The sequence below is a fragment of the Tiliqua scincoides genome, chromosome 1 (genome assembly GCF_035046505.1).
Source record: "Tiliqua scincoides isolate rTilSci1 chromosome 1, rTilSci1.hap2, whole genome shotgun sequence".
In the NCBI taxonomy this organism is placed as follows: Eukaryota; Metazoa; Chordata; class Lepidosauria; order Squamata; family Scincidae; genus Tiliqua; species Tiliqua scincoides.
The window spans coordinates 313068459-313095227 of record NC_089821.1 but is presented as its reverse complement, the minus strand read 5'-3'; the positions used below and the strand labels follow the sequence as shown (position 1 = coordinate 313095227).

Genomic DNA, 26769 nt, shown 5'->3' with positions numbered 1-26769 from the left:
CTTAACTACTGTAACTTGCCCCTACCAATAATTTTGATGGAATCCTGTTGACATGGCCAGAATGCTGGGAGGGGCTAGGGCTGGCCCATCTATGAGGCCACCTGCGGCAATAGATTTGGGGAGGGTGACCATTGCTGTCCAGGAACTTGCTTCCTCTGTACACCTCCTCCTCCCACTTACTGGATTGGAAGAGGAAATGGGGGAGGGACAGAATGCTGAGCTGGAACTTGGAGAGTGGGGGAGCAGCCCTTGACATGCCAGCACAGATGGTGGGAGGTCTTGGGACAGCCCTGGGAAGGGCTCATAGGCACAACTATTTAACCAGAAGGCTACTACCCTTTCTCCCCCCCCCCCCCATCTTAAGCATGTCTGATATGAAACCCATACGAGATCTACAGTTCCTAACGTGAACCAACAGGAGGTGTTTTCTGCTGTTGCTTGGTGCCAGTGCTTGCTTGGCATGGTAGGCACTGGCTTTGCCCCCTGGCAGTGTTTCCCCTCTCACAGGGGTGCAGCCCTGGAAGAACATTTCAGCTCCCAATGCTCTCCTTCATGGTTTGTGCCAGGTGAAGCCCACGGACAAGGCATGGTGCACCAAAGCCTTGCCAAAAGGCGACCGGTCTAACAAGCAACAGCCTTCCCAACTGCCCGCAGGGGACTGTTTATCAGCAGTGCCTGTTGGGCTGCCCACTTCAGCTCCTCCATCCTGCAGTCTCAACTAGCCATGACCTGCATCACAGCACATCCCCAAGCACTTAACAGGGCAGTGCCTCTACTGAAACCAAAGGCCAGCCAGCCCCAAACCTGCCCCTGAAGTGTTAGCTCAGTGCTCTGTAAAAGCCAGAGACACAGCTAACAAATTGGTTCAGGGACAGGTGCAGGCTGCTGAGTCAGCTGAATCACACCCTGAGTGTAACTGAGCCTACACTGATTGGCTATTCAGAGTACTTAAGGGTTAGTCTACTGAACCTCCAGTGCAGTAGTAGGAGTGTAGTGGGAGACAACTGTTGAACTGCTGCCTGAGACTTTGGAGGCTAGATGTATGTAGATGTTACTGACTGTGGACTGAACTTTGACTGTGTATTGTGGAAAGCTGATTTGGATTTGTTAATACTGAACTGACTGCTCATAGTATATGACTTGGACTGTTTACTGACTACTCTACTTGTGAAAACCCTTGCTCTATAATACAACTGCTGCATTTAAAGGACTCTGCTGTGTATGGTGTGTTTGTGCACCCTGCTCACACCTAGGGAAAGCCAAGGTTCCATCTATTATAACCTTAACATGAAGGATGGCAGTGGCAGCAGAAACAGGGTTTTTTGGGAGGGGTACATGAAGGATCAAGTCCCTCTACACTTGCATTAAATACGTTTATTGCAAACATTTTTACACAAAAATAAGTTCTCTCTAAGCCATTCACAAGCAACAAAACAGGTCAAAGCCAAGACGCTGTGGCCTACAACTAAGCAGAAACAGGTAACCTATACAAATGTCACACTTGCCACAAAGGAGGTGGTCAAAGTATCATCTCTCTTTATAGAAGGGCTCATCCATGCACAAGGTAGCTGGCCAGCCAATGGCAGCGGCTCCTATGAGCCCGACGTGTTGTTGCTTCCAAAGCGCTGGTGGAGGCTGTGCAGCAGGTGCTTGGGCAGGCAGTGCCAGGAGCTGGCCAGGAGTTCTTTGAAGCACATGATCGCCTCCAGGCACAATCTGCAGGAAGGGACACAGAGAGAGAGAGAGAGAGAGCTGTGAGTCCCACTGCAGAATGCAAGGCAGGTTGTGCAGGGAACAGGAAACGCACACACACACCCATCCAGCCATTTTTCCCTAGGGCCCAAGAACCACTGGACTTGCCCAGGTCACACTTCTAGTGGGCTTCTAGACACTGCAGGGACCTGTCAGTCTGCCAGCATAACCCTCTCAGCCCCAGTTGCACCCCACCTCCCTGGCCAACCCTTTCCATTAAACTGCCAGTAAACCACTTACTCAACTAGCCATGACTTGGTATTCTTGACAAGTCTCTTCAGCCAGTCTGGGCATTATCTTTTGGCAGAGTTCTGCCCCCACATCTTTCCTAAGGTAGCCCTCCTCCCATGGAGCCTGTTAAGAGGAGCTTGGATTTTCCTGGCCCTAGTGAACAGCTGAGCCAAGCAGTACTAGCAGGACAGAGCCCAATACAAAGGTCGCCACATGCCATTTAAAGGCAGAATTTCATCAGGTGCAGCTTCTCCACACATTTTCCAGAACAGGAAAATGGCAGTAGTTGAATTATCTGGCTCCACAGCTTATACAAAGGGCAAACTTCAGCTAAGACTTGCAGCAGCACGCCCCCTGTCCTGCCCCGATTCCTAGACAAATAAAATGTGGTGGAGGGTTTATGCCTAGCTCAGAAACTTTTCTTATACTGATCAGGGACATCACACTCCTGTGTCAAGTACAAAAGCTCACAAGGGTGTTCATACCTGACAAGAGATTTTGGTTGAAGAGAAAACACAAGGATCTCATTACTGTGAGCCTGAAAGGGAGACAAAGTACAGATGTCAGTACTGAAGCCTCATGAGGAAGGATGTGTATATGTCCGTGGCTCATGGAATCCACAGGAAGGGCCTCAAGGACGTCCACACATGCCTTCCGGTCACATCTGGAAGGTGTTGCGAGGCCTTTGGAAGCTGTGTGTGGGCTCCCAGAACCTCTGATGATCCTCTGGAGCAAGGGTGCCCAAGCCCTGGGGCCACATGTGGCCCTCGAGGCCTCTCAATGTGGCCCTCAGGGAGCCTCCAGTCTCCAATGACCCTCTGGCCCTCCAGAGATTTGATGGAGCCCACACTGGCCCGACGCAACTGCTCTCAGCGTGAGGGCGACTGTTTGACCTCTTGTGTGAGCTGTGTGATGGGGGCTTCCTCCACTGCTTGCTGTTTCACATCTATGATGCAGTAGTGGCAGCAAAGGACAGGCCAGCCTTGCTTTGTGCAAGACCTTTTATAGGTCTTTAGCTATTGCAAGACCTTCATTCATTCATATAACTTCATCTTTAATATTCATTTATGTAAATTTATTCAAATTTTAAATGTAAATTAATTCTTTTTTTCCCCAGCCCCCGACACAGTGTCAGAGAGATAATGTGGCCCTCCTGCCAAAAACTTTGGACACCCCTGCTCTGGAGGCCTCCAAAAGGCACTTCGGGTTTATCCCAAACACCAGAAATTCCTTTCAGGGTCCTCTTGAGGCCCAGGGAGGATGTGCACAGCCTCCCCTTGCCTCAGAAGACTTTTCTGGTCATGTCCAGGAAGTATAATGAGGTCCGCTTGACGTGGGCTGCGACAAGTCAAATCCGTGGGTCCCAAACCTACAAATAACGAACGTGGACTGTATCCCACTTTTCTTATCCCTGACCGGCAAACCAAAGCAGCTCATAAGTAAATTAAAATACGGATAAAAACTCATATTACCTTACAATATAATTTTAAAACAATAAAATGTATCCATTCTATAATAGCACATTAAATGACTGGCTCATTTTAAAGCAAGGGTATAAAAAACCAATAGCCAATCAAAACCAGCAGTAGTTGGCATCCTTCAGTCTCGGAAGACTATGGTATCGCGCTCTGAATAGTGGTTCCGGAACAGTGTCCACTCCAGTGCGCCAAGCCTGGGTAAAGTAGGTATGGAGGATAGACTGTTTCCCATGCAGCAAATCCCCATTCTCCACGTCACTGAAATGGTCCAATGGAAAGGCAGAAGCCAATACGGTTGGTTCCAGCAGCATTGCAGGAGTTGCCAGAACGTGGCTGTGTTCAGCCATGAACTGCCTCAGGGACTCCAGCTCCGGATTTTGCCTCGAGGTTGACTCCTGAAGCCTTTTCCGTAACTGGATGTAGCCACAAGGCAGTGGAGGTTTGGGATCAGAGTTTTCCTTCTCTCAGATGAGCTGCCTCCCCAGGCTGACGAGCCCCATCTACCTGGTGGCTGTTTAGTCGCCTCTTATGACAAGTACAGCCAAACTCAGGGCCTATCCTTATCCCCAACCCCCAGCGGGGGGGGGGGGACCAACAGACAGCAAACAATCGTAGCTTAAACACAACCTGGGAGTAAGTCATGTCTCATTAATAAAACCCAGAGACCTAACTAAGGCTTATGGGTAGAGATGTGTGAAAATAGTGTTATTTATCTTTCTCAGAAGTAAGCCTACTATGTTCAGTAAGACTTAGGATGTAAACCTATCTTGCCGGAAACAAGCATCACCATGACTCTTTAAGCAAACACCTTCCATAGTCAAATGTCATGCTTATCATGGATGCTTGTCGAGAATACAACATTGGCTTTTCTGACAGAAAGTGCAACTTGAGGCCGGCAGTGGCTCTTTCCATAGGCAGGGACCTCACAGCCCTGAAAGGGGATGCCATTAGAAGGGTCCACTTGGCAGAGAGAGAGATGGGCCAGCAGAATGTGGCATGTCAGAAGTTTTGGCACCAAAATGACAACAGTAGGCCTCCTAATTTGACAGGCGCAGACTGGAAGGGGCAGCAGGTGCATGCTCCTTTTCACTTATTTCTTCACACTTTAAATCTATCCCACTGCATGTACATAGCGTTGCTTTGGGAACTCCAGTCAAAAAGCAGGATACAAATCTACTAGATACAAGACAGTGGGGGGCACTTGACTCCTTTCCCCACTGACCAGACCTCCCCCCACCCCTGCTGTCAAAAGCCAGCAACTTAGAACTGAAACTCACAGCTTTGTGATGGGCAAGCAGGTTGTTGGCACAACCACCAAAGACGATCACTTCTCCCTCGTCACTGGCACAGGCCGTGTGCCAGAGCCTGCAACAAAGCAGCCACACGGAAGTGTTAAGGATGTAAAAGCCAGAGATAGAATGAGTGTGCCAAGAAAGGCCTGGGAGTGAAGGGAATGCAGGTGTGGGAGAGAGACAAGCCACAATTGCCAACCGTGGCCTGGCAGGAGGATCAGGTCTGACACCACAGAAACACAGGCTACAACCATTAAAATATGTAACATATCCATGCATTTTGACTGTGAATTGTCACAGCCATCAGAGATGGACAATATTCTCCTTCAGAAACTGCCACTGCACAACACAAGAAAACTCAGCTGGCTTTTGAAAAAAAATGTATGTATCTAGACTTGAAAGCAGAAAGAGCCAAGAAATAAGGGTCAGAACTTAAAAGACTAGTTTTGGGAATCCTGAGATGGGGGAGGGTATTAGATATGATTCTTATGTTCATAGATTCTTATGTTCTTATATGTTTTCCCAACAGTAGTGCCCTACCCCCACCCGCACTGAATGGCAACCCACTTGCAAACTAGGGAAGTTTCAAAAGAGGTTTACAAGACATGGCATGGGGCAAGGGGAGGAAAAGCAGGGGAGGCTTGCTACACAAAGGAAAACGCTTCCATGCCATCCTGCCCTGGCGTGTGGGTCCCTGCGCATGGAGGTGTAGCTCCAGCAGCTCTCTGGGCTTGTTTCCTCACCTTTCAGCACACCTGCCATTCCGCTTTACAACCAATTTCTATCAACATGAAGTCTTTTTCAAATAACCAAAATCTTTGGGAATCAAGAATCGTGCTCTTCATTGTATACTGTGCACTGATTGTGATTAATGTATATTTGGCCAATAAAAACAGAACGCACACTTGACAAGCGAGGTCTGTAAAGATTCAATTGCAGGTAACATTTACACTGCAGATGACACCATTATCGCATGTTGCACTCCTTACCGAGGTTTCTCTGAATAATTGTGCTCAAATTGTATCCACTCGTTTTTACTGATGCAATAAATCCAGGCATCACCTGCAATGTACAGAGCAGAAGTTTCCATCATGCATTTCTTTGGTGTTGGCAGGACAGGCTATATTCAGGTACAGTGTGACTTTTCAAGCACCTTGACCCAAAAGGCACATATAAAATACAGGGTACGACCCCCTCCCCCAAATGCTGCAGCCAAACCACCGATTATTTTATTTACATTTATTTACAGAACATTGCTGAGCTTCCTATTCCCCTCAAAAATCTTGAAGTTTCTTGCTAAGTTGACAAAAACGGGTTAAACAGTGGAAGAAAGAGACCAGGAGATCGTTTCCAAGCTCTTCTTACAAACCTGACAGCCTGGGGCATCCTGGATTGGGGTAGCAGCAGCAGCCACCTCACAGCCTCTCCTATCATATGCTGGTAAGTGATAGCACACTGCTGCAAAAAAGTCTGGGGCATGTAGTTGCCCAGTTCCATGGAAGGGCCCTGTAGGCAGGATTGAGACCATATTCAGTTCTAGGAGATACTTACTGAGTGGCTGCTTCTCAGTGGTAAACCCGCCAAAGAGGAAGAGATGATCAGATGAAACCGGCGTCAAAGAGTGCCAAGACCGGCCAACAGGGCAAATCCCTTGCGTGATTCTGCATTTGGAACAGCATGCACAGAACCAGAAGTCAGCAGGGTTCACAATCGTGGCCAGGACTCCAAAGCCTTAACTTGCTAGGACCAATGTGCTCCTGTTCGGGGGCGGGGGTACTGGCACAGGGCTCTTGTGGCTCCTGACCTGGAACGCCCAAGCCGACCTAGCTCAATCTCCACCACCAGTCCCTTGGTCTCTGCAAGACCTGAAGGGAGTGGGGCCATTTCTCTTCTAGGTTCTCAGCCAAGTCCAGCTCCCCCTCCAGCAACCTGGTGCTCAGCACAGCTCTCCAAGCAGAACTGGGCTCACTGACAAGGGCACCTTCAGTGGCAACACTCCTCTCAAGTTGTTCAACAACACAATCCAACTCAGCTCTTTCAGCTCCTCCCTTCCCACTCCCCACTCAGAGCAGCTGGGAGCTAACCCAACTCCTCCCCCTTTCAGCCATCAGCCCTTGGGGAGGACAATTCAAACTGAACTGGCCTTCCCACTGTCTTTGCCAATGTCCGGGTTTCGGAGGGAGATTCATAGCTGGATTTTGGACCATCCTTTTACCTTCCCCATGACAATACCTGGGCACTGTAGGATCAGTGGAGAGACTCTGATTCACACGAAGACCCACCCTTCAAGTCTAGCTTTGGAAGAAGGTTCCCTGCTAAATGGCATCTATACTGGATGGTCTGGTGCATTTATGCTCTGCTTTCAAGGCAAGCCAACAGGAAAAGCAGGAGGCCCAGACCTCCATCGAGGTGACTCCTGGAGAATGACAACTCGGGAAAGCATGCTGGTGATGGAGGCCCTCTCTGAGATACCCTCTGTCTCCCTCACAGGCCTCAGTGCGAGGAAGGAAAGATCTGGTAGGCAGCAAGACCCCTCCACACCAGATACAAGCTCAAACACAAGAGACGGTAAAAACACCTACGTACATTTCATGCCATTCCCACTTGTCTAGGTGGAGAGAATATAGATCATTCATTCTGGATTCCTGAGAAGATAAAAAGATGCACATTCAGTGCCATCATTGGTGCCTCCAAAGGCCACCATAGTTTCCTATTCGGTTCCTGTTCTCACCCGGTATCTGCCTCCAAAGACGTAGCCTCTGTTCCCAACTGTGGCACAGGCGTGGGCAGCTCGGGGCGAAGGTGATTTACCCTGCAGGGAGAATTCCAGAAAACGTCACTCAGAAGGCAGAGGAGGAGACAGGAAGTAGTTCCAAGACTAGAGGAGGGGTACAGGTAGAACACTTGACTCTGCGCATAACCCCCACCCCACCCCACCATTTCCCAGGTGTCCAGTGTTGCCCTCTTACAAAATCTTTATTACTGAGCACCACTGATGTGCAAGAGGCCAGACCTCCGCTCTGGGGCTTACAAAATTGTCTCCACTAAAGACTTACGTGGCTTAGGACCGAAGTCTCTCAAGAAATGCCAGTCCCATTAGATCTTCCAGGGAAACCCTCATGCAGGCCCCACCTGAGGAGTGCTTGGCAATGGGACGGGTTTCTCAGGGTAGTCCCACCCTATGGAATTCCCTATTCTGCAAAATGCGACAGGCTCTGCTCCATCCTCATGAACAAAAGGGGCATCTGCAGAATCTGGGCATTGTGGCATCTCTCTGGCACCCCTGCAAAATCATCCAGAGACATCACTCTGGACTTTACCACCACCTAAAGCACTACAGCATGCCACGTCTTGTGGTTGAGGCACCTGCTGGTCCTCTTACTCAGACAAGATTGGAACATGGTTTTTATCCAGGCCTCCAATGCAGTTCAAAGCCTTTAGCTTAACACCCCTTGATGACTGGTCACATGTCACCACCTCTGAAGTCTGCAATAGCATTTCAAACGTTCTCAAAGATGGAGGATGCTATGGACATGCCAACCATGTCCAGCACTGGAAGTATCCTGTTGCCAGCATCAGGCACCAGTTTTAAAATGGTCATAGCTGCTCTCTCTTTGGGTGCAATTGGATCCTGTATCAAGGTGGAATCAGACAAGTTGTGTCTATACTGCATCCAAAAGGTGGATTGGCACATGTAGTAGTGGCCTCACCACTGGCCATCAATCCAGTAACTTTGGGTGTGTGTGTGGGGGGTGGGGGTCAATGCTAAGGAGGAGTGACAGCTTGCCCAAGACAGCCCCACAAGCTCGAGGCAGAGGGGAGGCTCTAACTGAGCCTTCCCAGGCAATGGCTTATTCTTATTTACGCAACATCATGATGGCTCAATGGCTACAGCTCTCCCTGAAGAGAGAATCTAGAGTGGAGAGGCAAGGATTACGTTCTCACAAAGGCCATTGTTGCCATCAAAAACAACAGTCTTCCAGGCTTACTGTTGTCACAGGTTGACTCCAGGTAAACGTCTCTGTGTCCAGGACATGCACGTGATCGTTCCATCCTCGTGGAAGCCCTGAATTCTTCGGACAAGAACAGAGAAGAAACCTGAAGAAGGGTCACCATGTTTTTCCCTATGGCAGTTTCTCTACTTGTAACTAGAACAGCTCTATGCACATCAACAGCACTAAACATATACAGTGATCATCATAATACACCTCCTGCAGGGAGCCGTGTACACCTTGCTGCCCTTTTTGCTTTTCCAGAGTGTTTTAAAATGTGAGCTGCCCAAAGGATTCTGAAGTCCAGCAGGAGGGATATAAATCTATTGTTAGCTGCCTTGGGTGCCCTTCGGGGAGAAAGGTGGAATATAAATCTAATTAACTAATCAGAATAAAAAGAACATGCAGCAGGAGGACACAGTGAGCCAGCTGGCAATGATGCCTTGGGGACTCTGCAGGCACTGATTCTTTTTAGCTACATATGAGCCTGACTTCTGGCATTGTGTCTCCATGCAAAGCAGGTGCACTGTCACAAACCTGGGGCCAGGAACATGAAGGCCTGCCCAGAAGAGGGCAAGACAGGAACCCTTTTCCAGACTAGGGCAACGTATGACTTTGTAGAAATAAGAGGGTGCATTTTCCATATCTTCAGGGCAAAACACAAGAGTTGTAGGCAATGAATACAAGGCTATGGCAGGTCTGCAGCCTTTCTTAAACAAGCAATCCCTGGTCTGGAAGAGATCCCAGCATGGACAAGGCAGAAGACTTACCCCAAAGGAGGTTTCATCAAACTCAAATGTGCCAATTTGTTCCCCTTCGGGGTAATATCCGTAGCCACCAAAAAATATAAGCCTGTTCCAATAGAAAATGAGGGAAGATTAGCAAAGAACATAAGAACAGCCCCACTGGATCAGGCCATAGGCCCATCTAGTCCAGCTTCCTGTATCTCACAGCGGCCCACCAAATGCCCCAGGGAGCACACCAGATAACAAGAGACCTCATCCTGGTGCCCTCCCTTGCATCTGGCATTCTGACATAACCCATTTCTAAAATCAGGAGGTTGCGCATAGACATCATGGCTTGTACCCCATAATGGATTTTTCCTCCAGAAACTTGTCCAATCCCCTTTTAAAGGCATCTAGGCTAGACGCCATCACCACATCCTGTGGCAAGGAGTTCCACAGACCGACCACGCGCTGAGTAAAGAAATATTTTCTCTTGTCTGTCCTAAACCGCCCAACACTCAATTTTAGTGGATGTCCCCTGGTTCTGGTATTATGTGAGAGTGTAAAGAGCATCTCCCTATCCACTCTGTCCATCCCCTGCATAATTTTGTATGTCTCAATCATGTCCCCCCTCAGGCGTCTCTTTTCTAGGCTGAAGAGGCCCAAACGCCGTAGCCTTTCCTCATAAGGAAGGTGCCCCAGCCCCGAAATCATCTTAGTCGCTCTCTTTTGCACCTTTTCCATTTCCACTATGTCTTTTTTGAGATGTGGCGACCAGAACTGGACACAATACTCCAGGTGTGGCCTTACCATAGATTTGTACAATGGCATTATAATAATAGCCGTTTTGTTCTCAATACCCTTCCTAATGATCCCAAGCATAGAATTGGCCTTCTTCACTGCCGCAGCACATTGGGTCGACACTTTCATCGACCTGTCCACCACCACCCCAAGATCTCTCTCCTGATCTGTCACAGACAGCTCAGAACCCATCAGCCTATATCTAAAGTTTTGATTTTTTGCCCCAATGTGCATGACTTTACACTTACTGACATTGAAGCGCATCTGCCATTTTGCTGCCCATTCTGCCAGAATGGAGAGATCCTTCTGGAGCTCCTCACAATCACTTCTGGTCTTCACCACTTGGAAAAGTTTGGTGTCATCTGCAAACTTAGCCACTTCACTGCTCAACCCTGTCTCCAAGTCATTTATGAAGAGGTTGAAAAGCACCGGTCCCAGGACAGATCCTTGGGGCACACCGCTTTTCACCTCTCTCCATTGTGAAAATTGCCCATTGACACCCACTCTCTGCTTCCTGGCCTCCAACCAGTTCTCAATCCACGAGAGGACCTGTCCTCTAATTCCCTGACTGTGGAGTTTTTTCAGTAGCCTTTGGTGAGGGACCGTGTCAAACGCCTTCTGAAAGTCCAGATATATAATGTCCACGGGTTCTCCCAAATCCACATGCCTGTTGACCTTTTCAAAGAATTCTATAAGGTTCGTGAGGCAAGACTTACCCTTACAGAAGCCATGCTGACTCTCCCTCAGCAAGGCCTGCTCGTCTATGTGTTTTGAGATCCTATCTTTGATGAGGCATTCCACCATCTTACCCGGTATGGATGTTAGGCTGACCGGCCTATAGTTTCCCGGGTCCCCCCTCTTTCCCTTTTTAAAAATAGGCGTGACATTTGCTATCCTCCAATCTTCTGGCACCGTGGCCGTTTTGAGGGACAAGTTGCATACCTTAGTCAAGAGATCTGCAACTTCATTCTTCAATTCCTTAATAATCCTTGGGTGGATGTCATCAGGGCCCGGTGACTTATTGATCTTTAATTTATCAATGAGGTCTGAAACATCTTCTCTTTTAACCTCTATCTGACTTAACTCCTCGGTCAGGTGGGGCCGTTCGGGCAGCAGTATCTGCCCGAGGTCTTCTGCCATGAAGACAGATGCAAAGAACTCATTTAATTTCTCTGCCATCTCGAAGTCTCCTTTTATCTCCCCTTTCCCTCCCTCACCATCCAGAGGGCCAACCGCTTCTCTGGCGGGTTTCCTGCTTCTAACATATTTGAAGAAGCTTTTATTATTCCCCTTAATGTTGCTGGCCATGCGTTCCTCATAGTCTCGCTTGGCTTCCAGTATCACCTTCTTACATTTCTTTTGCCACAGTTTATGTTCCTTTTTATTCTCCTCATTAGGGCAAGACTTCCATTTACGGAAGGAAGCTTCCTTGCCCTTCACAGCCTCTCTAACTTGGCTGGTTAGCCATGCGGGCACCCTCCTGGATTTAGTGGAACCCTTCTTTCTTTGCGGTATACACCTCTGCTGGGCCTCTATTACTGTTGTTTTAAGCAGCCTCCATGCACTCTGGAGAGATTGGACTCTTTTTACCCTCCCTTTCAACCTCCTTCTAACCAGCCTCCTCATTTGAGGGAAGTCCGCCCGTCGGAAGTCAAGGGTTTTTGTTAGAGATTTACCTGGTATTCTTCCCCCAACGTGCACGTCAAAACGGATCACAGCATGATCACTGTTCCCCAATGGCTCAGTACATCTCTAACCAGGTCCTGCGTACCGCACAATATTAAATCCAGAGTCACCTGTCCTCTGGTGGGCTCTGTGACTAGCTGATCTAAGCCACAGTCATTTAGCACGTCAAGAAATCCGGTTTCCTTATCGTGACCAGAACACAAATTGACCCAGTCAATATGAGGATAATTGAAGTCCCCCATGATTACAACCCTGTCCCTCCTTGTCACCTCCCTGATCTGTTTCCTCATTTCAAGGTCCCCATCCGATTTCTGGTCTGGAGGACGATAGCACGCCCCCAGTATTACATCGCTGCACAAGCCTGGTAATTTAACCCACAGAGATTCTACGGTGGAGTCGGACCCACCTTCAATCTCTACTTTGCTGGATTCTATCCCTTCCTTAACATAAACGGCCACCCCACCTCCAACACGCCCTTGCCTGTCCCTCCTGTAGAGTTTATAGCCCGGGATTGCGGTATCCCACTGATTCTCCGCATTCCACCAGGTTTCCGTTATGCCCACTATGTCAATATTTTCCCTTGTCACCAGACATTCCAGTTCTCCCACCTTTGCTGGTAGACTTCGGGCATTCGCATAAAAGCATTTGTACACAGAATGCCCCAGGATGCGCTGCTTATTCGCTCCTTTGTCCCCGCATCCTCTCATTGTGCCAAACCGTCTATCACATCCCATCACACTACCTTTCCCAATTTCTTCTCCTACTCTGCCTTTGTCTTGTTGTTCTCTAACCTCCCCATCCTCATCCCATAGGGATGAGGAGTCCCGAACCGGATGCCCCTCGGCTCCTGTCGGCCTTCCCCCAGGGATCAGTTTAAAAGCTGCTCTGCCACCTTTTTAATGTTATGCGCCAGCAGTCTGGTTCCATTCTGGTTCAAGTGGAGCCCGTCCCTCTTGTACAGGCCCCGCTTGTCCCAAAAAGTTCCCCAGTGCCTAACGAATCTAAACCCCTCCTCCCTACACCACCGTCTCATCCACGCATTGAGACCCCTGATCTCCGCTTGCCTAGCTGGCCCTGCGCGTGGAACAGGTAACACTTCCGAGAGCGCTACCTTTGAGGTCCTGGCTTTCAGCTTCCTGCCTAAAAGCCTAAATTTGGCCTCCAGGACCTGCCAGCTACACTTGCCCACGTCGTTGGTGCCGACATGCACCACAGCCGCTACCTCTCCCCCAGCACTGTCTACACAAAAAAGAGCAAAAAGGGCACACAATCATCTTAATGGCAAGGAAACACTCAGGAAAGATTTTCCACCTAAGTTATTTGGCCATCGACCAGTCAAGGAGTGTATCCTGGATTCTCTAAGAGAACAGTGGAGGTTTCCCCCAAATGACATGAATACATAGAGCCTTCTCCCCCCCCCCCCCACATACCACAGAGTCCTTGCTGAAAACAGGATCAATCAAGGCAGCTGGAACTGCTACTGCAGGACAGGCCTCTGTAGCAGTAGCTTTGAGACTGAAAAGAGCTCCCAAGGGAGGGCAAAAGGTTTTCATGAGGGCAAGGAGAAAGAAAGCCAGTAAGGCAGAACCCACCATGGCCACTTCCACACACTCTGCTTCTAAAGCTGAACAACATGAATTGTGTTTGTAACTAAATGTCAGTTGCTCTGAAGGTCTCTTAGGCGGCATCCAAATGCCCAGAAAAACCAACCACCACCAATGGTTAGTTGTCAGTGGTTCTTCAGAATGCAGAGGCAACAGGCTCAGGGTGGGAGTGGAGAATCAGCTGCACCCAACACCATTTCTTGGCTTCCCTGCCCCCGCCCCCATTGCTGCCGTTCTTACAGCATTTTAGGTATTTGAGACTGCATCACTATATGATTGAAAGCTGCCTCAAACAATGCGAATACGTTTCAAAAAATGTATAACTTGCCTATTTTTACATTAAACCTTACAGAAGCATACAATAAACTATAACAACCCAAACTACACTGGAAACAAACAGAACAAAGTGGCTTCATGAATTGTGGTGGCACAAAAAGATGATGCTGCTGCAACAGTGCAGTGCAGGCTGTGGGCAAAGCCACATCCATGCTAGCGCCTCTTGCTCAAGTGCAATGGGCCACCACATGAACATGAGAAACAGGCAGTTGAACTGTGGCCAACAATCACTTACTTGTTTCTATAAACCCAAACTCCAAGTTTGTCTTTGGAGGATGGGGGGCTGCCCTGGCACTCCACCCGGACCCACTGCAACACTTGATTGTTGGATCTGGAATCCAGCATGTAGAACTGCAAGGAAAGAAAAAGTAGACAGGCACTCACTGCAGTGGAAAGGCAGAGTTTGCTTCAGCCTCTTAGATTGCTTGCTGTCAGTTTAAACCCCAGGCAACATCAAGGAACCCAACAGGCATTTCACAGGAGACTTACTGGTTAAAGAACATAAGGACAGCACCACTGGATCAGGCCATAGGCCCATCTAGTCCAGCTTCCTGTATCTCACAGCAGCCCACCTAATGCCCCAAGGAGCACACCAGATAACAAGAAACCTCATCCTGGTGCCCTCCCTTGCATCTGACATAGCCCATTTCTAAAATCAGGAGGCTGCACAAACACATCATGGCTTGTAACCCGTAAAGGATTTCTCCTCCAGAAACTTGTCCAATCCCCTTTTAAAGGCGTCCAGGCCAGATGCCGTCACCACATCCTCTGGCAAGGTGTTTCACAGACCAACCACACGCTGAGTAAAGAAATATTTTCTTTTGTCCCAACTCTCCCAACACTCAATTTTAGTGGATGTCCCCTGGTTCTGGTGTTATGTGAGAGCATAAAGAGCATCTCTCTATCCGCTCTGTCCACCCCTGCATAACTGGAGGCAAAAAGCTAATCTGTATTTTAGCTGACACTGCTAACCCTGTTTACTCTAACCTGGTTGATTCCCTTCATTCATACCCAAGTTACCTATTGATACATTAAAAGCAAATAGCCTAAGTTACACATTTATCCCACAAGCAGTCTGCTTACACATAAGCAACTTTTCAATATCTTTAATACTAAGGAGGTTTGACTTGCAAATGGTCACTCTCCTGAGTGCCCTAACACGTGGTCACTCTCCGGGGCGTCCACACACACGCTGCTCACATAAACCGCTGCTCGTAGACCAGACGCCCAGACAGGTAGCTATGTCTTGGGCTTTGAACTCTTTCTCTTCCCTCACCCCCCCCCCCCCGTTCCCTTCTCTCCCCATTTATCTAGCAACTGGGCTTGGCAGAGCGGGGATCCCTGACATCCTTCCCTACCATTCCTCTTTCTGATTTCTTCGGATGCACCAAATACACTCACACAACACTGCACTCACCACTACAGGACACTCTGGATAGGGCACTACAATAGTCCTTTACTGATTCTTTGGGATACCTATTTTGTGTTCCTTTTAATAAAGCTATAATCATTTATGGGAATATTTTGCTCAGTCTCATCTTTAAAAGGAATTTCTGCAGAATGCTGGTTCGCATCCAGTCTAAGGTTCCAGTGTTCCAATAGAGCAGGCACACTAATTTCCCTAAACAACTAAACCAAGCTCATTTGGTAACAGTATACGAAGCCAAATAAGGAGATGTATTGAGAATAAAGGTCTGTCATGTGGAAAGCAGAGGAGGCAGCTCCTGGAGTCGTCCTATTGTGAATTGGAGGAGGAATTGGAAAGGATGAGACATTGAGACACGCTGAGCACACAAGGCAGCAGGCTGCCACTGGAAAAGGATGACTGGTGGGCACAGCTACCAAGACCAGGTGAGAAAAAGCAAGTAAGCGACTGCCTGATCTTTTGGTCTAACAATGGGAGGACACACACTTGTGCTCGTTTCCTCAGCAGGAAAACAAAAAATTGCATTGCACAGAAGGCGGGAGGAGAAACATTTGGTTTATCATGGAAGACAAGACTGGAAGAGTTAAGAAATGAGTGCTGGTGGAAATCCGCTTATGCTGGGGTGAAAATAACCAGCCACCACAGGCAACCACTGGTACAGGATCCAAGATGAGCAATGCCACAACCTTTTCTGCTAGCAAAAACAATACAAAATCATGATGGAATTCCTTTCCCAGAAGAAGAAAAATAAAATTCTCTAAGGAAAAATGCATTTGAGTCACTGGCATCTGGGAAGATTCCAACAGCAACAGACCATAACCACCTCTTGGTAAAGGAAAGGCAGAATAGAAATTCACTAAATCCAAATGAAATTCCTTGCCCTTCACTCCCAGGATGTGCTAGGGAGAAGACAATTCTCACTCCTCCCCTCTGAAGTATGGTCGAGGGTGATGAGAGAGGGGACTTCTAAGCTGTGGTCCTCCTGCATGTTCAGTGCCCTTTCCCAGGGTGCCTGACTGCTGCCAAACTGGATGACCTTGTTGCTGCCAGCAAAGAACATAAGAACAAGAAAGACAGCTTTCTTAGGCCCCCAGCATGCAATCACAGCTGCTCCCAATTTTGTGACTTTCTATTTCTGCTGTGTTCCTTTATGCATGGTTTGACTTCTTTTTATCCTTTGGTGCTAACCTGTAGGCTTATCTTATTTCAGGATTCTTGCGAGCTATCCTGCAAGTTTTATTAAACTGAAAGTAGAGGAACCGAAATTAATAGAAACACTCCCTCTTTCCCTTATCTTCTGACACAAGAGTGGAAACAATAGGGGGTGCCTCTTCAAGAATTGATTCTCTTTTGGAAGCTCACCTCAGAAGCAGATGCAACCTCATGAGGGGGCCAGAAGAGAACACCTGTTTTTGCTCACCTTCATGATGGAACATCCCTTCTGCTGCCGCTTGAAGCAGATCATCCTGGGCTACATGGACAAGGGTCTACTCTAACAGTGGAGTCACCCAGTCACTGTCTACTCTGACAGTGGAGTCATCCAGTTCAGTGGAGTCACCCACGTCTCTCCCACCAAGTCTCTCCCCTCCAGCTGCAGCAGCTGCCAACAGCACCAGCCACCTCGGCCTTCCCAGCATTCACAAAAAGGACAAGAGCAAACACACCCTCCTGATCTGTCTTGTCAAAGTGACTGACCTTGTTTGTGTTGCCACGTGCATGATGCCCTCCAAACAGGTATAAAACTCGGTCCATGCAGACGGCACAGCTACCCGACATGGAAGGGGGCACATCTCCTGCTGTTCTGTGCTTTGTCCTGGCAGGGCAGCAGCAGAAAGACCAGATAATGAGATTTTCCTGTTGGTATCTATCACTGACAACATTTGGTGTAAGCTGATGCAGTATATCTATGTAACTTCCAACGTAACTACTGCCTCATTGTCACATGGGAGCTTCAAAAGCATGTTCCCAAGGGCTTTTTTTTCTGGGGCTTGGAAGACTCACAAGCCAATAGGGAGGCATTTTTTAAAAAGGTTCTCTCACTTGCACAAAGTGAGTATTATCTGCTTTGAGTCATCTAGAGAGGAAGGGCTGCAAAATAAAACCAACATAATGAGAGCCCTACTGGATCGGGCCCAGGACCCATCTAGTCCAGCTTCCTGTATCTCACAGTGGCCCACCAGATGCCTCAGGGAACACACAAGATGACAAGATACTTGCATCCACTGCCACTCCCCTGCATCGGGCCATTTCCATATTGTTTTGAAATGGGATTCTACCAACAAAAATAACTACCTTTTCTGCACTTGCCTGTAAGATGCTAACTCTCACCACAAACCTACACAGGCTGAAATTCACCCCACCAATTCCTTAGAAAGGTACTGCCCAAGCGCAATGGTCACCACTGGTACTATGAAGAATCTCCTATGAGCAACTACTCTGAATTTAAACGGCAACTTGTCAAAGGAAGCTGGAACTTAAACCTTGCACACTCAGTCAAGGCCAGCAAACCCTCCACAGTCCTACCAAAGAGTAGGTGTTCTGTGGGCACTGGGATTTTTGGTGGTCACACAAGTATCATACCATCTTCCAATTTCCATGTTGTAAATCCAGATTTCATCTCTGGGTAGATAGAAGTCGTAGAAGCCCCTCACTTGAGCATTCTGCAGCAGGAAGAGAAGAAAAGGGGAAGGTGACATGTGACTAAATGCACTCATCTGAAAGGTATCCTACTTTCATTCTTATGCCAATAGCCCAAAGAAGCCCCATCTCCCCTGTGTATTTGTCTCTGAAGAAGCACATCAATTCAAGTTGTGACACTGGCCATTTCAGAGAAAAACCTCAGCCTTGTTTCACCCGTGTCTGTGTGCAGAAAGAACTGTATGGCAGCAGCAGTCCTTTGCTCTCCTCTCAACCAAATGCCACATCGGCTAGATTGTTCTAGGGCAGGAAAGAGGGGTGCTTTCAGGGAGGACTTGCATTTGGTCCACTGGCCAAAGCATCCAGGGCTTGAGTAGCTATTCGGCAAAGGGCGAAGGAGTCTGTTCCCTTTTTTTAGGTGGAAGCCCAGCCTTGATGAGACAGGAAAATTTTATTCAGTCTTCTGGGAGCTACCTTAAAGGTTCAAATGATGGAAAGATGAGATATCAGGTGTTTAAATAAGTACAGTACTCCCATCTATAAACCTATTGGGCCCACAAAGTTGTTTATCACAATCAGATTAAAACAATTCAATCCTGGATAGAAAAATATAGCCTTCATATGTGAGATAATCAATACAGGAAGCAGCACAAAAAGAGGGACAATACTATGTTCACCAAAAACTCTCAAAATGTTTATTTCTATTCATAATTCATAAGGCACCTTTCTATCCAAAAAATGGCCCTCAAAGCAGACAAAATAATTACAATTAAAAAAATCAAATATAACAAACATTAACACAAGCACTTAAATCTTAGAAGCAAAATTACAAAAAACAGAAGGCAAAATTTACAGCAGTTAACCAGTCTCATAAATACCAAACAAAATCAAAGGGAAGCAACTTCACTGCCCCGAAGGCCAATCTACACAAACTAAAGCTGCTCAACTTAAACTAGGCTCAATTAACTGGGAGTAAGCCCCATTTAATAAACTAGGATTTAATTCTGAATAAACATGTACAAGACTATAGACATCAAGTTTGCACTCCTAAAGGTAGACAAGAAAAAGGCCAGACAATCCTCGGGGGGGGGGGTGCTTGCTAGAGCAGAGAGGTCTCTGTGCTACACTCCCCCTAGACAATCCTCTGGCAGGGGTGGGAAACAGAGTCAGCTCTCCCTAAAGCTTCAGCAGTGGCCAGGGTCACAGGAGAGCAGGCAGGCACTTTCAGAGGCAAGAGTCCTTTCCTAACTGCTAGGAAGCACTCCCTGAAGATGCATTTCCACAAAGCAGGTTCCAGTGCCAGTCTTCCTTCAGGCAAAGGAGGTACCTGGAACAAAACCTGAAGATCATAGTCCTTTCCTAACTGCTACGGTGCAGGTGATCAGATCATTATGACGTTTATATCACATTTGGTCACAAAACAAATGGCGGCATAGGTAAGGTTCCCAGGCTGATCACATTCTGGTACAGACTGGCCCCAGATCTGCTCAGCTTCAGCAAATGTGCCTTCAGATGACGTCCAGGGTCCATCAGACATGGACAAACGTGTATCTCACGGCCTACAAATGTACTCTGAAATATAGCTTCTATGTGCCTGCAGACAGGGGTGTGTATAATTCAGGGTTGCTCGACTTTGGAGCAGGGACTGTCAGTCAATGGTTGAGCACTACAAGGTTTGGCATGAAAAGAGAGGGTTGGGCAAGATCCCTGGTGACAGAAAAGGGTTTGTGCTATACATGCTTGCATACATACACAGTCCAAATAAACAGAAGGGGTAAGAAGGGACTTCAGCCCTCCCCAGGATCAGAGACCTGGAGCACCTTCTCACTTCTCCCAATTCCCCACAGCCCAGGCTGCCGAGGTGCTTTAGCCTGCATCACCCCAGCTGACAAGAACCAGCTAAGACTGCTGGCTGCCCGGCTCTCTCCAGGACTGCAGCACAGAAGGTCCTATAAAGACATCCCTCTGCAAACATCCAATTGGCCACTCTCCCAGTTTACACCACTGCCTCATCTTCTCCAGTCCTCTGCGGACACAGGGGGGCAAGGGTTCCAGCTCCTCTCATTCTGCTGCTGTCAAACATTCCATTCCAAAGTACAAGAGTCTACAAGGACCACTCACCTTATAGCCACCCCAGACAAACATGCAGTGCCCGTCAGTGACAGCCACATGCCCGCTTCGTTCGGCTGGACTGCCATTCTCCAGCTGGTCAAATTTGTCTTCAGCCGGAGCCGGAACCTCTTCATCTGCCAGCAACTCCTCATTGTCATCTGCCATGCTGATGACAGAATATTGTCCTTCAAAAAGAGAAGAGAAAGGCATGACAAGTCAGGCATGACAAGTCACTTGTAGCCAAAACAACGCAGAAGGTGGTCTGGATTGGTGCCTGAAATCAGCAATGCACTGGACAAGGACTAAGTAAAGGTTAATTCAGATAAAACAAAGAAAGGTATTATTGGTGGGTGGGTGTTCAGGAAGGCGGTTCCCCTGCTGACTGGGCTAAGCGGACCCTTGGATGTATTGTGTGGCCATTCGCTGGTTCTTTCAGACTGTAGGCCCTCGGGGACAGGAAACCATATCAAAATTTATTTTGCTATGTAAACTGTTTTGTCAACTTTTGTTGAAAAGCAGAATAAACATTAAATTTTTTGTCCTGAAATGGATAGGATTGCACTCTTCCCCCCCCCAAACATGTTTGTGAATTGGGGATACTATTATATGCAACCTTTACCTCCAGCTGTCCAGATGGCTGGTGGCCTTTCACCAGCTGAGGTTGATGCCATAGCCCTTCCTTTGACCGAGATACAAGGATATGCATAACAGTGGTCAAGGTAACATCCAGATTAGACTATTATTACAATGCACTGTACATGGGGGTGCCTTTGAAAACTATTTCGAAGCTTTCATGGGTGCCCAAAATGATGGCTAGATTTTTGATACAGCACAGTTGCAAGGAATGAATTTTGCCTGCATCCCCCTGCATGAGGCTCTACCATCAGAGTACACACCCAAACAGCCTCCCTTTTCCCAAACTGAACTGAACATGCAGTGCTTGAGCCAGGAGTTGTGGCAAGACTTTCAACCTCAGACCAGACATCAGCCACTAAGTCTTACACTGACATACATCATGCAAAATAGCTGTCCCAGTTCAGTTTGGCCACCAGCAGAGAAAGCAGATTTTCTATCCATGACACTATACAAGGCATGAAGATAGGCAACAAGGAGACAGACAAACAACAGGAACCACTTGTAGAAAGGGACATATATTCGAAAGTAGAGAAGAGCCCACGATCAGATTGCCCAGCTGTTCTATTTGTCTTAAAAGCAGTAACAAGGCCTTCTGCAGTGGAGAAGATGAGGGAGTTTTTGTCATCACCTCCCTAGAAAAGACCATCAAACCCTGAGGGAACTGTTAGGGGCAGAAACCCCTTCCCAAGGGCTAACGGAAGACCTGACCTGTCTTCTTGTCAAGAAAGGTGTCATCCGGACTGTAGGTCCAGAACCCACCAGTGGATTGGAACCCAGTTTTTGGTGGTTTGCAAAACTGACAAGGCAGATTAGGCTATGTGTAACAAGGGTTGAACAAGCTGCTACTTGGGAGGGAGCACTGCTGCCCAATCACCATTATAGCCACACCCCTTGGCATTTATAAATCAGGTAGCAGCCTCTAGGGCAGTGATCTTCAACCATTTTCATCTCATGGCACACTGACAAGGTGCTAAAATTGTCAAGGCACACAGTTTTTTGACAATTAACAAGGCACACCATGCTGTTGGTGGGGGGCTCACACCTCCATTGACCCTACCAATAAATGACCCTCCCCGAAACTCCCATGGCACACCTGGAGACCATTCAAGGCAGATCAATGTGCCATGGCACAGTGGTTGAAAATAGCTGCTCTACGGCTTCTAAAAAGTTTGGAAACCACTGAGTTAACCCCTTCCACCTGTGCACCTTTCCTCATTTAAATCAACTCCTAAACATCGTCTGGGATTCTCAGTTGGTCCCAAATACAGTGGCAAAGCTCCACGTGGGGCCCATGCCTGTCCTGTGAACTTGTGAGGCCTCTCTTTCATCATTCACACTGGTTTTCAGGCTCATTCCAAGGGGTTCGCAATCACTTTCAAAAAACTTAGTATCTGGGACCCAGACACCTCAAGGCCCATCTTTCCCCACCTCAACCTGCCTAGCCCCCAAACAATCAAAAGCCCTGCTTCTTGTGCCCCCACTTTCTGAGGTACAGTTGGTAGGGACACAAGACATGGCCTTCTTGGTCACTGCAGCCCCCAGGCTATAGCACTCCATGTCCCTGCTTAGCCCCCTCCTGCCTGGCAAAACAGCTTCTTTTTCCACCAGGAATGTAACATAACCAGATTTTCCTTCTTTGAGCATTTGTCTGTCTCCCCTCCCCCATTATTCCTTTTAGATGGTTGCATTTCCCCCTTTTATTTAATGTTCTGTTTTAACAAGGCTGAATTGTTTTTGTTGGACTGCTAGATTTTTAATGACTGTTTAACTTGAATTTCTCTGGGAGACAAATGAATAAATCACCTTCCATACAATATTTACACCACCAGGGAAGATTTTTATAAGTAAACTGATCCTCTTGCAAACATTGTTGTCCTGATAGCGTGTGTGCGTGAGAGAGAGAGAAACAGACAGACACACGCGTGCACAGACACACAGCTGGTTTTAGAAACACTGGGAATTCTGGTCACCACTTTCCCATGTAGTTCAATTCCAGTTGAGATAGGACAGGGTATCGAGGAGCACTAAAAGAACCCATCAGAACCCTCAAGTTCTAAGAAAAGCCTGGGAAGCAGGTTGTTCAGTTACTTCGCCTGGAGAAACTTTCCACAGACTGACCACACATCACTAACAACCACACTGGGTGGAAAGGCTCTTGCTCAAGCTCTGTGAACTTGAACTGGAAAAGGAGGACATTTCTCCCCAAAGTCTCAACCACATTCAGTTTCTCATGAAAGCCCTAGCTGCTCTCAGAGAAAGGAGGGGGGCAACCCTCCACCACTGATCCCAGAAAGGAAAAGGCAGTGGGAGAGGCAGGAAAGGAAGAGCTGGCTACTTATTTCTGCCATGTGCATGTGACAGATAAAAAAAAGGCTCACCTTGCTGGGGTGAAGGAAAAAAGGGGTTGTGATGCTACTGTGTATGTGGGAGGGGCCAGGAGAATGTGTCTGGCTCCAAGCAACAGTTGCTTGGGGACCAGAGTGAAGGAAGGTGGCGATTTTAAGTGGGAGGAGGAATGAAACCAGGGAAAGGAAAGCTGAAAATGAGGAGTGTTTCTGGCATTCGAGGGAGTGTACTAATGAAGTAAAGAATGAACCCCAGAGAGATACCTCTGGGTCCAGAAACATTGGGCTTCCCTGATGCTAACTGCTAATCAACAGGTCAGAAGGAGGGAGTGCAGGTTAGATGCCCCACTGTACAAAGTGTGGCATACAGTTACACCACACCACTAGAAAAACCAGGAGGCAGTGTCCACAAAAGTGAGGAACATGCCCCGCAAAGACATTCAAGGACAGTTTTTGTTCCCAAGCTCTGCAACGGTTAACGCTGAACAAAGGGAGAGCGTTCTAGAGGCGCAGCATCCTGCTTCTAACAGCGGAAGCGACAGGAGCTGGAGACCCCAAGAACCAAGTGACACGAGGTTGATCCTTTCAAGGAGAGCCATGACAGAAGCCAAACTGTCAGCGTTGTTGGTCTCCAGACTCAGGGACGAGGAACAAAGTCTGTGTCACCAGCCAGGGAGTCAAAGCTTTCCCAAGTGTGGGGGTGGGGAGGTCACCTCTAAGGAAGCTGAACTGCAGGGAAAAGGACACCAGATGTCCTGCCACAGAGTGTCACTGGGGGAGCACTGCAGGGATGTGTTGGGGGGGAGGCAGGTGAGGCAGAGCCTCCCCGCTGGAGTTGTTTGGAAAGTGCCATTGCCATGTGAGGCATGGGGTGGAAAGGCAGAGCTCTGCATGTGGGTTGAGTGCTCGAGTGCCTCACGCAGCAGCGCTTTTCAAAGGACTCCAGTGGGGAGGCTCTGCCTCCCCTGCCTTGGCGGTGGCGGTCAAAGGCCTCTAAAGGGGAGGCTCTGCCTCCCCTGCCTCCCCTCCCCCCTGCTTGTGAGGACCTGAGCCTGTCCAGGGGGCCCGATCCTGTGCAACTTTCTCCTGCCTCCCCTCAGAGGTGGTGCTGCCTTCTGAAGGGCTGGGGGGGGAGGCTCTGCCTCCTGCCCCCACCGCAGGCCGCAAGGAGGGCTCAGGACGCCCCCGCCCGCCAGCTCGGCGCCCTCCACAGGGAGAGGCCTGGAGACCGCCTGCGAACCCCCCCCCCAGCCCAGGCTGGTGCTGGGGAGGCGCTCCTCAGGGCCCCGCCCCCGTGCTGGCCCCACCCCGGGGCAGCTGCCCGAGGACGGGGCCCCCCCCCCCCGCTCAGGAGGAGCCGCAGCCGCCGCCTCTCACCTCAGCCGGACCCGTCGGACTGTCAACATCCGCCGGCACAGCCGGATATCCGGGGTCGCTCCGGAAGTCCCGCCTCCGCGGTGGCCAGCCCCGTGTTGGAGGGAGAAAGGGCCTTGGCCGGCTGGGCGGGGCGGAGCTCGGCTCTCCGCGGGCCACGCGGTTCGCTCCCGGCGCCTCGAAGGCGGCGTGCAGGAAGGAGCCTCTCCCGCCCCGAAGGCCGAGGCTGGCTCTCAGCCGCCTTACTCGGGAGTAGCCCCATTGATGACGGGACTGACTTCTGAGCAGACCTGCACAGGGTGGGGCTCCCGGGTGCAGTCCCAGCCACTTACTCGGGAGTAGCCCCATTGACTCTGAGGGGACTGAGCAGACCTGCACAGGATAGGGCTCCCAGGCACAGTCCCAGCCACTTACTCGGGAGTAGCCCCATTGACTCTAAGGGGACTGAGCAGACCTGCACAGGATAGGGCTCCCAGGCACAGTCCCAGCCACTTACTCGGGAGTAGCCCCATTGACTCTAAGGGGACTGAGCAGACCTGCACAGGATAGGGCTCCCAGGCACAGTCCCAGCCACTTACTCGGGAGTAGCCCCATTGACTCTAAGGGGACTGAGCAGACCTGCACAGGATAGGGCTCCCAGGCACAGCCCCAGCCACTCTTACGAGGGAGGAGCCCCTCTGGCTACGGGACTGACTTCTGAGCAGACACCAAGGCCGCAGGCCTATCCGCACTTTCCCAGGAGTAAGCCCCATTTACTCCAGTCATGGGACTGACTTCCGATGAGGCTTGCACAGGATGGGACTGAAGCCACCACAGCTCCATTTGAAAGAAGTGCAGGGGACAAGGCCATCACTGAGCTCCACGTTCACAGGAGCCGCACCATTCTGGCCTCACACTTCCCTTTGCACTGCACAGGGGCAGGGCCCCTACTCACAAGGAGGCCTGCACAGGCTTCTCCATTTTGCTTTCCAGAGCGCTCAGTAGTTTTCGTCCATTTCACAACCCACCAAAAATTGAGACATGATCCCACTAGGGCCTCACCAGAAGATTTGTGGCAGATCTTTCCACACTTAAAGAACCCCAATGGATCAGGTCAAAGTTCTATCTAGTCCAGCTTCCTGTGTCTCACACTCACACATTGTATGTTGTATGTATCCTCATCAGAGATGCTACATCTCTGACCAGGATTATGCTCAATGGGCTCCTTCCATTTTTCAGACTGCCTCTGCACCCTCAGTATCACCTGGCAGGACAAAGTTCCAAACACAGTCCTGGAACGTGCTGGAATCCCTAGCATGTATGCACTGCTGAAACAGATGCCTGCGTTGGCTTGGTCATGTCGTGAGAATGGATGATGGCCGGATCCCAAAGGATCTCCTCTATGGAGAACTCGTGCAAGGAAAGCGCCCTACAGGTAGACCACAGCTGCGATACATCTGCAAGAGGGATCTGAAGGCCTTAGGGATGGACCTCAACAGGTGGGAAACCCTGGCCTCTGAGCGGCCCGCTTGGAGGCAGGCTGTGCAGCATGGCTTTTCCCAGTTTGAAGAGACACTTGGCCAACAGACTGAGGCAAAGAGGCAAAGAAGGAAGGCCCATAGCCAGGGACAGACTGCACTTGGAAAAGGTGCAAAAGAGAGCGACTAAGCTGATTACGGGGCTGGGGCACCTTCCTTATGAGGAAAGGCTACGGCGTTTGGGCCTCTTCAGCCTAGAAAAGAGACGCTTGAGGGGGGACATGATTGAGACATACAAAATTATGCAGGGGATGGACAGAGTGGATAGGGAGATGCTCTTTACACTCTCACATACCAGAACCAGGGGACATCCACTAAAATTGAGTGTTGGGCGGGTTAGGACAGACAAAAGAAAATATTTCTTTACTCAGCGCGTGGTCGGTCTGTGGAACTCCTTGCCACAGGATGTGGTGCTGGCGTCTAGCCTAGACGCCTTTAAAAGGGGATTGGACGAGTTTCTGGAGGAAAAATCCATTATGGGGTACAAGCCATGATGTGTATGCGCAACCTCCTGATTTTAGGAATGGGTTAAGTCAGAATGCCAGATGTAGGGGAGAGCACCAGGACGAGGTCTCTTGTTATCTGGTGTGCTCCCTGGGGCATTTGGTGGGCCGCTGTGAGATACAGGAAGCTGGACTAGATGGGCCTATGGCCTGATCCAGTGGGGCTGTTCTTATGTTCTTATGTTCACTTGCTCCCAGTGTGGAAGGGATTGTCACTCCCCAATTGGCCTTTTCAGCCACACTAGACGCTGTTCCAGAACCACCTTTCAGAGCGCAATACCAGTCTTTCGAGACTGAAGGTTGCCAACATACTTCTGAGTAG

General features: G+C 49.1%; 1 protein-coding gene across 1 annotated transcript; it reads right to left on the bottom strand.

Annotated features, from left to right (window-relative positions):
• Positions 1 to 1354: 1354 nt before the first annotated feature.
• Positions 1355 to 24482, bottom strand: KLHDC2 (kelch domain containing 2). The gene is made up of 14 exons (XM_066630451.1): positions 24431 to 24482; positions 20082 to 20257; positions 17904 to 17983; positions 17019 to 17136; positions 14133 to 14248; positions 9516 to 9597; positions 8743 to 8826; positions 7485 to 7565; positions 7340 to 7398; positions 6305 to 6414; positions 5743 to 5815; positions 4739 to 4826; positions 2469 to 2521; positions 1355 to 1716 (listed from the first exon to the last, which is right to left on the bottom strand). The coding sequence occupies exons 2-14, from the start codon at positions 20235 to 20237 to the stop codon at positions 1593 to 1595; spliced, it is 1224 nt and encodes a 407-aa protein (XP_066486548.1). The 5' UTR covers positions 20238 to 20257; positions 24431 to 24482; the 3' UTR covers positions 1355 to 1592.
• Positions 24483 to 26769: the final 2287 nt, after the last annotated feature.